This window comes from Neolamprologus brichardi, chromosome 1 (assembly GCF_056152115.1).
Source record: "Neolamprologus brichardi isolate AB-2024 chromosome 1, ASM5615211v1, whole genome shotgun sequence".
NCBI lineage: Eukaryota > Metazoa > Chordata > Actinopteri > Cichliformes > Cichlidae > Neolamprologus > Neolamprologus brichardi.
In genome coordinates, this window is record NC_142104.1 from 11,426,878 (window position 1) to 11,441,642 (window position 14,765).

Consider the following 14,765-nt stretch of genomic DNA (forward strand, 5'->3'; position numbering starts at 1 on the left):
CACACACACACACACAAGAAATGGAGAAAAATAATTAAAAACGAGAAGAGAAATACTGCGTGAATTACATGACTGACTGAATTTAGATGTTGCATGATTAAGGGTAACGTTTGATGTGTATTTTGATGTATGAGCGCACATAAACATCCCAAGTGCCTCCGACATCGGGTTCATTCAGGGCAACGCATTAGCAGTCATTACAGATAACCACTTAGCCAGACCATTCTCCACACTTGGTGTTTCTCTTGCAGAGACTGTGGCATAACTCTAACGAATTCATCATTTTAGACAGAAAGGGAGAGAGAGAGAGAGAGAGAGAGAGAGGGAGAGAGAGAGAGAGAGAGGGCGCCTGGAATAAACATGTATTTCGAAAGATTTGATGTTTCAGGTGCTTTTCACAACGCATTCGCTCCGGACCAATAAAGTCTTAGTGGAAAGCATGGGGCTGAAAAAAGGACGAAGTAAGGGTGTGTTAGAATCACCGAAAGCTTTTCAGGACTCCAGCGACGACCAGCCAGCCAGTGTCTGGTGAACGTGCGTGTGCGTGAAAGTGCGCGCACGTGTGTGTGTGAGTGCTGTGTTAGGACCCGCAGCCAACACACACTTAACATTCGTTCGCAACATGGCGTTGAAGCGCCGAGAGACACGACGGCTCTCCCCCGACTAATGCAACCTTATTGTTAGGAAAACCAGGGAGACTGTTAACCAAAGAAATCTAAACATTCTCAGAGACTCCTTTACGCACCGGCGGAGACAATAGCGGATTCCAGCATATGAATGTCGCTATAACGGTATAGCTGTTGTATAGACTCAAGCTGCTACCCCACTGGTGGAAATCAAAGGCTGTACATGGCGGTGGAGAGTACAATTTGGCTGTTCTGTCTTCTTTCGCTGTTTTGTGGTCCATCCAAGCAAGGTAAAGCGCTCACTTAAATCTTCTTCTTTTTTTTCATTTTTTCTTGTATGGTGCATGTGTGAGCCAGCGGACCTCTCGTATTACTCTGAAGTGCAGTTACTCAGAACATAAGTAGACTGCGATAACAGATATGAGCTACTGGGTGAATCTGCACCTTGCACAGTTTGTACAATATCCCCTCCGTATTCAGTGTTCACCTCATTTGGCCTCTCTAATCCCCACGATGTAGGGGTGTTTTGTTAGGGTACTTCATTGGTATCTCTCTCAGGACGCGCTGGAAAGCTTTGGCGATGGGAAGTTGCAGCACATTGCCCAAGGAGTAGCCACAGTGTTGTTGAATGTTGCCACAGGGCGGCCAGGGGCTTTGAAGCGACCGTGGGAAGTTTGGGATCCAAACCAGGGAATCGGACTCACAATAATAACATGTGTGATGGGCTTGTGCGTTCAGAAATAGAACTATGTCCTGCAGCACACCGCTATTTCGTGTTCTGCTGCTGAGGGAGGGTTAACTTTTTTCTGTTACGGTGCACTGATGTGCGCAAGGGACGTTATGGTTTTCCCCTCTGCATGGCTCAGAAAAGTTGAGGGAGAGGTTTTTGAAGACAGTGTAACATCATCAAAAGTATTCTACATATTTATAGATTGCCGTATGATCTATAGAAATCTAAAGATGGATGCATCATGATGAATATGATAGCTGTACAGCAAAAAGTTTATTTCCTAATAACTGCTGTGGCTGGTTGAAGAGGAAAATGCTAACAGTGGTGGCGATGAGCCGGTGAGAGACTGTCTGGTCACCGGATTTACATGACAAAAGACCAGCGCAGAACACGAGTGGCTCTTATAGAGTAAAATGCTTACCAGTGGTCAGGAAACAAAAAAGATAGAACATTTGATTTCCTTAAAACCTTTTATTCCAAAGCCCAACTTTCTGATTTTTGTCTGATGACTGTCTAACATGTCAGAACATTTCTGTATGAAATCACTGGGGCAACATTCAGCTCAAGAAGAGCATCATATCAGAATTTCATAATCTGTTTCCATCTTGTTCATCAGAGAGTTTGGATTATAAGATAAACATGGAGCAGAGACCTAGAAACGGAAATTCTGACAGAGGATTGGAAATCAGTGGGCACTGTAACTCCTGGTCAGACATGAGAAAGTATGTAACTCCTGCCATGTATGTATGTGCATGGCAGTGTGGACAGATTAAACATTTTGGGAGCAGGTTAGAGTGGCATGTGATTTTTTTTTTTTAACAATTAGTCAAATCTATAAAAATGGCAAAGACAACACAGAGTGACAGGCAGACAATTGTATTTTTGCAACAGCAAAGTGATTCTGAAAGTGTTATTTGCCACAAAATTGGCATATCTCAGCATATTGTGGATGCTGTGAAAGAGAAAAAAAGGAGAAGAGGCTGAAGCATCCCAAATTACAGAAGAACTCATATGAAAATTGTTGGTAACGGGTGTTAGGGAGGAAAAAAAAAACTTTGGTTCAAGTCATCATCATGAATATGTACAGAAGAGGTCAGGAGAGAGGTGTAGCAGTAAGTGTCTACAATCATCACTGTGCAAAACACAGTGGAGACTCTGTTATGCTTTGAGGCTGCATTCAGTCTCCATGTTGGGGTCTTTTGATCCACCGTAAAGTTTCATCTGGAAAGTGGCACTAATACACAAGCTATTAATATCAGCGTAAACTTACACAAAAACTATGCCTCTTTCTTTACTTTAGTCTCATTGAACAGCTTGTGTAGTTTATCCTTTGGTGGGAGTTGCAGAAAGGTTTCCTGCTGCTGCTGTGGTATGTTATGGCCTGCAGTGATTGCTACCAACAGTGATGAGAAATAAGGCAGTTTGGTGCTTGGTGGATTGGTGTGGCAGCGAAAAGTCAAGTGTAATGGAATGCATGTATATGAGAACCATGCTTGTATCCAGGCAGACATCACTTGCCTCTGAGATACTGCAGTTTCAACACATAAGCTCCATTACTCATTCTTCAATTATGTACACGATGGCCTTAAGAAGCAGGCAACTTAGAGGTGTGCCTCCTTGACTTCCATCTGATATAGCAGTAAGAGGTCAGAGGGTACAAATGATATAGAGCTAGATTACCAAGCCTTGAAGATTCCAGAATATACAGAATAAGGAATAACTTCTGTTGAGATCTTCTTGACAAGAGAGTGAGTGCCACACTTGTGGGCAGTCACAGTGAGATGATGAAATCTTTTGCAAGTAAATACTGATTGGTGTGGAGGTTATGCATGATAAGAGTTGGGAAAAGGTTGATTTATTTGTACAGTGAGAACAGCAAAGTTTTGAGTTTGGACATTTTGGGATTAGGCAGTTCAAACATTTCAATAAAATCATACATTTGTAAGTTTTAAAAATTGCATCAAAAAAACTCACATTCAAAGAGCCATTGTGATATTTAACATTTGTCATCAAATCCCACAATTGTAATTATCAGCACTGCTGATAGCAACATGCTTTAAAAGGTTGCTTATTATGTGTTATTACCAAATAATTATACTTTTTGTCATCAAGATAAGTAAACAACTCAGACATTTTCCCCTCTGTGTGAATTTTGCTAGGTTTAGGAAGTACATTACTGTACTGTTGTGGATGATGGTGTTTATGGGACCTGAGGTTGTTCCTGAATAGAGGTTAGGGTTAATTCTGGGCCATGGATAGAATGACAGGAGCTAAAGGGGTATGTTTGAGGGCAAGGGCCATGTCTGCATGTATAAATTAATTGTTTTGTACTTTCTAAAGATCAAAGGCAAATCTGTCAGCTTCACTTAACCCATCAGAAGCAAATGAATGAAGCCAGATTGCCCATGTGTCTGTGTGTTCACAGTCATAGAATACTGCACAGTTATTAATAGACACAATTAAACAACATCCACAGTCCTGAAAGACTTTATGAGCAAATCAATCTGACTATTGTAATGCATTTACCCTTTTTTATAAGCACTTGATGAATATAAACACAGTGAAAAGGGCATAATGAAGCCTAGGCACTGACTAAGAATGACACTTGAGTTAATTTACCATTTTACAGGTCCTATTAAATGGAAATCTTTGCACTAGCAAGTTTTGTAATGCTTCTCCACTTTGTCATATGTAGTTAGACATCCTACATTAGTCCCCTGCACTTGTTACAGAGTAGCATAAGCCTTAAATAGGCAGGAAAGTATTTATTTTATTTTTTTACATGTTCTCTTCTTATATCAATCACCATTATTCTTTAAACTGCTCGTCCTGATTTTTATGGGTGAAAGCCAGTGTGCCCGCAGGACAGAAGTCAGCACACACCAAGAAAATATGTAAACACAGAGATAGACACAGTACATTCACAGTACAAACTGTATCACTGATTTGGATACATTGACCAGAAATGTTCTAAAATTTTGCTGAAGTATGCTAGAGAATTGTTTCCTAACTGCTGGACTCAAAGTCGATTGTGAGTGGCTCATGGGTTTTGGTTCAAATGAGTTCCAATATTTAAAAAAGTTGTAGGGCTTTTATTTTGAAGCACTGTTTTGTGTATATCTAGAAGACTTAAGGCTAATCAAAACAAGGTGTATTTACATCATGTACTGTATGATACCCATTAAACTACCCAGTCAGATTAATTTAATGATTTAATTTATTTTACATAATTTATGGAGCAACTTTATCATTTGAAGTTGCATCATCTGGTGAATGTAAGCCCAACTTTTAGTCTCTTTTAGTTGAGTTTTTAGTTTCCACTCGCTCAAGAAGAAAATGTTCCTCTTTGTTCACCAAACCACGTGTCTGCTGTTTGGTGCTGACAAGGTTTTTAGTGCTTTCTTGTCAAATCCAAGAATGTGCCTCAGCTGAAAACAATGCTGTGAGAGCAGTAGAAACAAAGTTAAGCAATAGAAATGTTGACTCGACAGCTAAACAATAAAGTTAAACTTGCTGTAAAGCCTGTAAATTGAAGCTGAGGGGAGCTGTAGTTTCAGCTGTTAATTCCTACTGACTGCATAGCTCCTATGACAGCTCGGCGCCCTATAATGTCAATTAATACATTTAAAAAATGATTGGTTAGAGTAATTTTTTTCAACAAACAATTTGGCCAAGCTATAGTTGTTGGGCAAACGGTCCTACATTTAACTCTATATTACTTTGGTATACAGAGACGTTTGTGGTTAACTCAATGAATGTTAGGTGCCCGCAGGTCCTGTGGCTGCAGAACAAGCTCAAATGATCACCGGCACCATGCTTGACAGATGGTATGAGGTGTTTGTGTTGATAAACTGTGCTTTGTTTTTATCAAACATAGCATTCTGCATTTGGTCTCCACTTCGGTCTCATCTGTCTAAAGAACACATTTCCAGAAGTCTTGTGTTCAGATGCAGCTTTTCAGACCTAAGCTGTCCTTTTCTTATTTTTAGAGGCAAATATTGAAAGCAAGTCATACTTGTTCAGTGTTTTTCTAATTATACCATCATGAAAGTTAACATTTAACCTGATGAGGCTTGTATAGACTCTTTGTTTTATTTTGAAACAATTTGATTTTTTATTACAAATAAGTTCGATCAAAGAAGATGAAAGAGCTTGGCTTATTTATGACTCACTAAGAAATATGAACCCTGAGGTTACGGAACCACTGACCTAAAGTTTACAGTGAAAAGCTGCAGTAACTTGGCCTTCTAGTGCCAGTCTTCTCCACTTATTAGACTTTGCCAAAACTGGCAGTAATTAATGTGTGTGGTTATTTTATAGTTACCACAGCTTTCTCATCCCTGTATTAACCTAATGTTACCTTATATAGAAAGCTACAGTAGTAATGTTGACCTTACTAGTGCTCATAAAGGAGCCCCCAAAATAACCGTGTAAGGAGTCATGTAAGGAAAACTGTACAAATAAGCCAACATCTCTGATATGCTCTTGGAATACCTTTGAAGGCTCCAGGCCAGCCCACCAGCACTTCCTCATTGTAGATGTCTTATTTTTGGCTTAGTTCAAAAATCTCTGTAGACTACCTGAATGAGCAATCTTTAGAAGAACCTCGTATGCTGAAACAGAGGATGGATTTATTTCTCTAGGAATCATTTGAATTGTCAATTTCACAGTTTCAAACCCCCCCAAAACAAATAACAGATTTATTCCACCAATATGCTCAGGTCAGACAGAGTCATCTCAGCAGCTTGTTACAAAGTTAATATTTTCATGATAGAAATTTTACTGCAAAACTCTTATTGTTTAAATGAATTTGCGGTGCTAAGAATAGTGGTGGGAGGGATTTTTTTTTTTTAAGTCAACAGTTTATTTCACACACTGCAACAGGGTACTGTGGTGCAAAGTCCATTGTCTAGCTTAAATGTCATGGTGATGTAAAGTTACACAAAGGGGAGAGATTTTCAGCTTGGCACTGACTCACAGTAAGAAGTCTGGTATGAAGTTTGCAGAGTACAGATTGTTTTGTTTTTTTTTAGATATAAAATTCACATTATAACTCCAATCACAAAGTTCCATTTCCTGCACAGGGAAGTCATCACCATCATAGATGTTGCATCACGCATCATGAAACAACACACAAAGTTCTTGCCAACTCAGATTAAAAAAGTGGACAGTTTCATTATTTCTTTACAAGGTTATCCTGAGTTTGCTTTTAGGTTGAACAGCTCACAAAGATTTGGCTGTCAGACACACACAAACACAGGATCTCTAGGTCTTTCTTCAGTTCTAGGTCATTTTTTATTTATCACTGCACTATTTGAGTTGAATCTGGAGTTTTTTTGTATCAAACGTCTATCAGAACTTTAGCTGACGTGGATGATTTAACGTGCGTACTCCAAAAAAACATAAAACTTTAAGAAACCCATAATTTATTTCCTGCAAGGTTGTTTTATGATGGAGTCGATGCTGACCTGCACTTTTAGGTCTCCTAGGGATGTTCACCTATGCCTCTCCTAAACTCTAGCATCATCTTTAATGTATAGAGTGCATTAACCTCTGTTTTGTTGTAAGGACACCTTAGAGACAGTTGTTAAACCTGCAGTATAATGGCACCTACAAAACATTAAGCACTGGTTTTGGAGATGGATGCAAGCCATCTGGAGAAGGACTTTAGCAATTTGCTGCACTGTTACTGCTCATGGGTGGAACAGCTTTAACATTATTATAAATGTCTGTGCATACACAATCTTGTATATACAATCTTTCTTAAAACATCACTGTTGTGCCTTCATGTAATTGCATGAAGTTGCAATTTCTGATTTAATTGTAAATTATGTAAAATAGTACTTTTAAGGACAAATGTTCTGGTTTTCTCTTTCAATATTTCTGTGAATATATGTATGCAGATCTCTTGAGAGGTACAAATCTAAGCATGTTGGACAGCAGTGCTTGCTGAGACTACCTAATTATACATTAGCGTTAAATTAAGTATCTGCGTGTGTGTGTGTGTTTGCTAAAGGTACATAAAGTGCACCCGGTGTGCCTGCTTCGCTCACTTGTGTGTAAGCGTGGGTGTGTAAGCGTGGGTGTGTCAGCTGCGATTTGTGTGTGCATCCTGATCCCGTCCCCAGAGAGCACATGCTAAATTAGGATGCATATTATTTAAAGATGCCCTGGGCTGGGTTTCAGCTGGGTATATTTGTGTAGTGAATATGTTGATTTTTTTTTATTTGTGCTGCCCTGTGTGTGCCTATTCATGCTGCCAGAAAAGCAATCTTAAGCACAGAAATCTTTGCATGAAAGGAGAGGAAGCCTTGAGCTTGATTTTGTCTGCTATGCATTCAAATGATTTGCTCTTCTGGGTTGGGTTGTTGTTGTGAGAATGTATTTTGTTTTGAAATGAATAGCGTGACCTTTTAAAATATCTAATAACAAGACCTTGTAAACTAATGAGGTGTTAATTTCACCAAGAATACATATGTGTATTATAAAAGAACAGTTTATAGATCAAATAATATTGGATTTCTCTATCTTGAGCCTGCAACAGACATCAGTGTGTGAGCTGAAATTATATGATTTTACTTTAAGTGTCTTTTTCCATTTCTGGCTTACGTTACAATATGGTTAAACCTAATTTTAGATAGTAGCCATTTAGGTTATAGAATATTTTCTTTCATCATCTGAAGAAGAACATACAGTATTTGTTTTATTATATTTAGTCATGTAAAAAAATTCACAACTTACAGTAAAACATATATTGTGAAGAGATCAAAGTAATTTTCTCTTATATAAGCTTTTCCAGTGAGTTTTACTTCCATTACATATGGAAATCAAATCTAAGTGAATCAGGCTCTTTCTGATTTGTTGTCCAGCAACACTACTACCTGTTATTATAGAGACTTTACTGCAATGCTATATAGAACTGGTAATTTTATCCCGTTAGCTTACTAGGTCACTGAGGTTTACCTCATAGTGTAATTGATATACATAATGGAATACGAGCTACTCAGGTCAAAGTAAGTGACTTAAGGTGTTGTGCAAACTTGAACCTTTAGCCACACTAAATGATGACCACTAGATCGTAGTTCTACTTATCACACTGGCAAGCTTCTTTTTATTCCTGTGCTCATTTTTATGACAGTGTCAGTGGTCGCGTTGTGCTCACTTGATTAACCAACCTGCATTCACATTCCTTCCATTCCTCTCGGCTGTATGCTTGGTCAAACGAGAGCGGAGGAGTTACACTAAAGGTGGCCATGTAGGTGGGAAGATGCTGGTTTATCTGTAGCGTTATAGTGATACTGAGTGCATACCACGGTGGGAAAAGCTCCACTAGAAATTCAAAGCAGGGCTGAACTTTAGTTCCTAGATTACTTAATAATATATTCTGCCATCACACAATAGAGAGCATACATTTAGGAATCTCTTGAACAGTCATTTGTGAATTCATACTGAGTATTCACACCCTTTAGTTCTCATTCAAATGCACTATATTATTTAAAGATCACAGCACATCTCTTCTGTGATGGAGATGTCATTACTGACAATCCTGGTGCGAGCGTAATCTGTGAAGCTTGCTCAGTGCAGTCTGTCCTTCTTCAGTGCGTGTACCAGGTAGTGCCACATAACAGTCTCATTCATCATCATGACATAGTGTGAGATGCTCAACCCTGATCCTTGTGCATGAGCATTTTAATGTAACATATGCTTCACTTGAAAAGGAAGCATCAAGGAAAGAGTTAGTTTTTTTGTGGTTGTGTTTTTTTTTTTTTAACTACCTTGCAGGTGTATCATCTCCTGTCTGCATTTAGTCTGTTTTCATACCATCACCACGGATGTTACCATGAAGTCCTCTCCTGTAAGTTCACTGTCTGCTGTGTGAATAAATAGATTCCGACTTGGATCTCCCGTGTTACTCCCATGTTGGTTTTATTGCTTGCTTTGTTGACTCATGCAAGAGGGTCTGGCACTTGACATAGCCATGTGGAGGCCCCACGCTGCTGGGAGGCCCCACATGCAAGAAAGCTGCTTTGTGATTGGAGGAAGCCAGAATGGGATGAATGAGCACTGTACATAGAGCAGGAGGCATGAGGGACTGCACCGATACGCCCCCTCTCATTCTTTATCCTTTATTCTCTGTTCTGCTCCCATGTTTGTCTCTTTTCCCTTTCAAGCCAGTTGTCGTTACACTGGTTGTGAGAATATGTGCACAACAAACTATTTTTAAAAAGTATGCATGTTGAGCTTCATACCTCATCACTTTATAAAAATTTCAGTGCTCCTCACCGCATGCGGTGCAAAGAAGTTGACAAATAGAGAAAGAGATGTTAACTTAGAAGTATTGAAACCATTTAGAGTTTAAATGATTAGGTGATTAATTACTAAGCCAAATGATGGTTTTGTGATTTTTTTTTAACAAAAATCACAAAATCTCATCAGCTTTTAAGTTTTTGATTATATTTAATGTGTGTTTTTTTTTTTAATAAAATTGGAGAAAAGCACTAAGAAAGTCTCTATTTTGATTAGGACGTTCTGAAGGACATTGCTTGGTGTTTGTTTTTTAGCACAAACAACTAATCTTATTAACTGAATAGAAACTCATTAGTCATTACATAACCTACCAACTTCCAGGTGCTGGTTTAGCTCACTTGGTTTAACAGGTGGCACATATGCCATTAAAGTAATGAAGAAACCTGGGTTTGAATTGGCCCCGAGGCCATTTAACGTGTCTTCCACTTAGATAGTTGGCTTTGAGTTAAATAATTATACAATTCAAACTGAGCAGAAATCCAGAGTTCCCTATGGAGCATCAGAATATACTTTACTGAGTTAGATTTGTGTGTCTGCTTGTCTTAATTCCTTAATTCACTGCATCTGCTTTTCAACAGTGAAGTGACCATGTATCTGTGCCCATGATTGGGTGTGAGAAGAACTTTAGTGTATCGTCTTGGGAGGAAACACAGCTGGAACAGTTAACACTTGACACGGCAGCTGTTCACATTGCTGAGTGACTCGTGACCTCACTATGGGTTCAGTGAAATACTGAGCCCTCTATACGTACAATTGCTTACCTAATAAATAGTTTCAATTTGAGAAACAAGCGCATCAGCGGTCTCAAAGACAATGGATTGTATACCATGATCCAGATGCAGTCTGTTCTCTCAGTACAAAGCTAATATAGCCAAAGCAGTTTTTTTTGAATTACACTATACAAAATAAAAGCCTAAATATTTAGACAGCGCTAAAGTGCATCTGTCAGTGAGATTTTCTGTTTTTGCTATTACACAAGCATTTCTACTTGCACACTGAAACCTGAGAATGTCTGTCTCCCTGCAGGGTTTATCACTGGCTGCTTCTCCGCTCAGATGATCTCTCAAGCTGCGGCTTCAAAATATTGATTTCTTCATATGCTGGATATTTTTTCGCCACAAACAAAGCAAGTGGTGGGGGTATTGTTTGTACCTCGTATCTATTGATGGAAGTTAATTCAATTGGCAAAATAAGGTACCACTGAAACTAAACACTAGTATAAAGGAAAACCAGCTTGGTTTGAGGTTTGGGTTCAGCCATCCAGGCTTACCACACAAACACACATACTTAGTTCTACTCACTGACCCTGCTCAGTGTTATTGTTATTACACCAGGTTCCCAGTGCACTCAGCCTGTATTTATTATTCAGTGCACAGTAATGTCCTACAAATCATTACCATGTATTGGGTTTCCAACACAAGTACTACCCAGTTGCACATTACATATAAACATCACTAACCAATCGTATCAATTATCTACTGGTTTGGCACAAAGAAAAGTGGCTATCGTTGTTTTTGTGTGCTGTGGTCGTCTGTCTTCACAAAAAGTGTCTTAAATCCTATTTAGCTGCTCTGTGTCACTTTACTCTCAAAGCTGAAATAACGTCTAAAAGTGGGTAAAACTTCTCTCAACTTCGAGGCAGGCAACTGAAGCAACTACCAATGAGAGCCAAAGACGCCGCTGACTGACATATAAGAGTGTGGCAAGTACTTTAGAGAGTTACCTAGGCAACAGGACTCTGAGATGACAGTGACTGATCTTCAGTGAGAAAGCAGTGAGTGACTTCCTAACATGCACCTTTATGGACACTAATTTAATCCTTCATTTCATTTTGAAATTGTGGGTTTCATATACTCTCATTCTTCGTATGCTGGATTTTTTATTGCTTCCCACCATCACGGCTTTGACGTCATGAATTAAATAACACCGTGAAATTATATTTTGTTGACTTGGCTTGCTGTGGGTTTTTTGGTATTGTGAAACTCTCTCTCTCTCTCTCTCTCTCTCTCTCTGTGTGTGTGTGTGTGTGTGTGTGTGTGTGTGTGTGTGTGTGTGTGTGTGTGTGTGTGTGACAGAACACCGAAAGATAATAATTACAGATTATTCCGAGGTTATGTATCATTGCTAGGTTAGGTTGTAGCAGTGATGTAAGAGAGAGACATTGCAGTGAAAGGATTCTGAATCCTGAAACCTTTAAGTGATTTATAAATAAGCATTGCCCTAAAAATGTAAAGAACAAATTTTATTAGTTGTTTTCTGAGTAAAAATAAAAATGTCAAAAAAAATTTGACCTTGCTGATCTCTTGATCTCAAAGCACATTAAAGGCAGGGATAAAATAACAACAAAATGCCAGTAAAGGTCTTTTAAAAGTGGAAATTAATACAATAACATACAAGGGTTTTAAAAAATATATATTTTTATTTTTATTTTTTACAATTTTAGGCAGTCATTTACTATTTTAAATAATTCCCTTAAGTTTTTTTTTTTAAAGAAAACAACAGCTTTTAACCACCAATGGTTTCTTGTGAACCACATGAGCACACAAATGAACATGTCATTATTTTTCTTCTTGAAGTTCTCATAAGTGGTTATCAGAACTTTTAGTGTGGGTTTGTCTTGTACTTCTTCAATGGAGCTCCAAGTGAAAAACTCCACAAATTTATCCTTCAAACACTCCTGAAATTCAAAATATCTTTTAAATTCCTGAAATGTACTGGGGATCCTTGAAGGTAGAACCAGTTTGTGAGTGTCGTAATCTCTTAAAATAAACTTTTGCTCTGTTGGGGTATTAACCACAAAAGTGTAAGTGGCATGAGAAATACAGGCATGAGGAATTTTGCAACTTGAAATATATTCTGCAGCACAGCACAACAACTTTAACCTTGTGTTATCTAAGAGAGGAGGCACATGGGGTGCCTCAAGGTTTCCAGCTTTCTTCCTACTAGAATGTAGACAGCCAGAGCATAAAAATCTGTAAGATCTCTTTGCTCAACGAACTGCAGATTCCATGTTTTCTACAACTCATAGCTCCTGAGGCTCAAGGTACAGTTTGTTTTGTAGTCTGACAAAAAGGGAGTTTGTCACAAATCAACATTAACTGTCACACTTCTGCAAAAGATAGGCAATTTTGCTATATAACCACAATCAACTAACATTTCAACTGCACGGTGCCCAAAAAGCACACATTAATAACATGCATAGTGACAGCTGGGAATTTGGTGTTCAACAAGTTCTCCAGTCATACTTTGAAAGTACATTTGAAGAGATTTCTGTCATTTTTGTGACTTTTAAATCACGAATGCCTTTCCTGGTATTGGTTAAATTCCTTGTTAATACTAGAAAACCCCCATGCTACACGTGGGAAACAGGGAACATACAACCATAGAAACATTATAGTGTGAGGCTATAATTCATTATGTTGCGACACACCTTGTAATGTGACATTCCACTCTGTGCTCAACTGAAATTTCAAATGAAGAAATATTTATGATTATGGAGTTTGAATAAAATATTTGTATACAGAGTTTAGATGTTGACCATCACAGTGCCATAGGCAATGTTTATACAAAGTTTCATCAAGATGGTGCACTCATCTTGGAGGAGACAGGGAACATACAAACATATATAAGGCATTATTAATATTATTATTATCCTCCCACATTGCTTGACACAGAGACATCATTCTTGCACCAAACTGATTAGCTCGGGGGTGGGATGACTTACTTTTTCAGACACATGTAAATTATTTTCAAATTGTTGCCAAAAAAACAAATCCCTCTCCATTCAAGTGGACGAGAGAGCTATTTGTGGACTAATTAATAAACAGAATGGCAGAAGCAGAAAAATTCTAATGGAAAAATTCTCTTTAATCTGTCGGTGAGGTGAAAATTTATACTCTATGACCATAATTTTACCCACAAATCATTGGAAAAAATTGTTTTCTTTCAGACGTGGTTTCTCTGGGAGCCATTAGATGTACATTTTGGGATATAGAAGATTTGAGTAGGAGGAGTGCAATTTAAGTTCTCCATATACTTATGTAATAATTTGAGCAATAACTTTTGGAGAAAAGAATAAACAATCTATTTTTTCATAGCACACCTGAGCACATTTTTTTTTTTAAATCACAGCTAAATAGAGCAGCTTTAAAGCAGGTGGATACAATAGACAGTTTGGATTTTATAAGGCATTTTGTGAGTGCCAAGCCCATTTTCGAGACAGTCGGTTACAGTGCACACAGTGAATGCCATCACCATGGAAACTTTAACTGCTGCTCCCCTGACACAGGTGCAAACCAGTGACAGTTGATGATCTGATTCATTTGAATATTATCATTTGATTTGCTTGAATCTGCTCTCGCTGTCTCTTTCAGTTAGAAACCGTAGTCCAGCTCCCTCCCTGCACTATTTGTCCTGTGACATTGCTTAGCAGAGCATCATAACAACTTGCTAACACTGTCCTAACTGTACTGCTGTTAAATGACCAGCAGTAAAGTATATTTTGGCTAACAAAAATCATGTTTAACTGTAGGGTGTATTTCAAGTGTTTTCAGGTCTGCTGTTGAACAGATTTTGTGAGGAGAAACTGAAGCAATTCTTTTGATCAAAGCCACCAGACTCCACTGAAAAAACCAACAACATGTTGCTGCCTCAGTGCATTGTTTTGTTTGTGTGACTGGTGTTTTAAAACAATAATTCTAAGTCAGACTAATGTGTGAAAGAAAGTCACACAGCCGCACATCTTCTGATGTAAAGTTTGCCCTTGTTTTCAGTTCAGTCGTGTCTGGTGGGTTTAACTGAAACACAACAGCTCTATAAAAATACCAACAAGGGTTTTCTGAGAGCAACTAACGCAATGAAAATATTCTTAAGAAATGCCACAAATTTCAGCTTCTCTCCGTCTGAGACAAATGATTAGGCAGTGCCTGAAATGGATTTCTACACAGTTTCAGAATTAAAGTAAGCTATGTAATTCTAGCTAAGATCAAACTACAGTTTACAGGAAAATTAAGATAAATCAACATAATTTCAAGTATTTAAGCTAAATCCTAGCTGCTCCTGTCTGCCTCTTTCTCACGTACATCCATGGATGGACGTCAGCT

At 38.3% G+C, this 14,765-nt stretch overlaps 1 protein-coding gene across 1 annotated transcript in view; it reads left to right on the forward strand.

The window, feature by feature from the left end:
* The first annotated feature begins 561 nt into the window (after positions 1-561).
* Positions 562-14,765, forward strand: part of igdcc4 (immunoglobulin superfamily, DCC subclass, member 4) — a 50,491-nt gene continuing 36,287 nt past the window's right edge. The window contains exon 1 of the mRNA XM_006779822.3: positions 562-916. Within this exon, the coding sequence (XP_006779885.2) occupies positions 850-916 (67 nt within the window). The 5' untranslated portion in view covers positions 562-849. The remainder of the gene's footprint in view (positions 917-14,765) is intronic.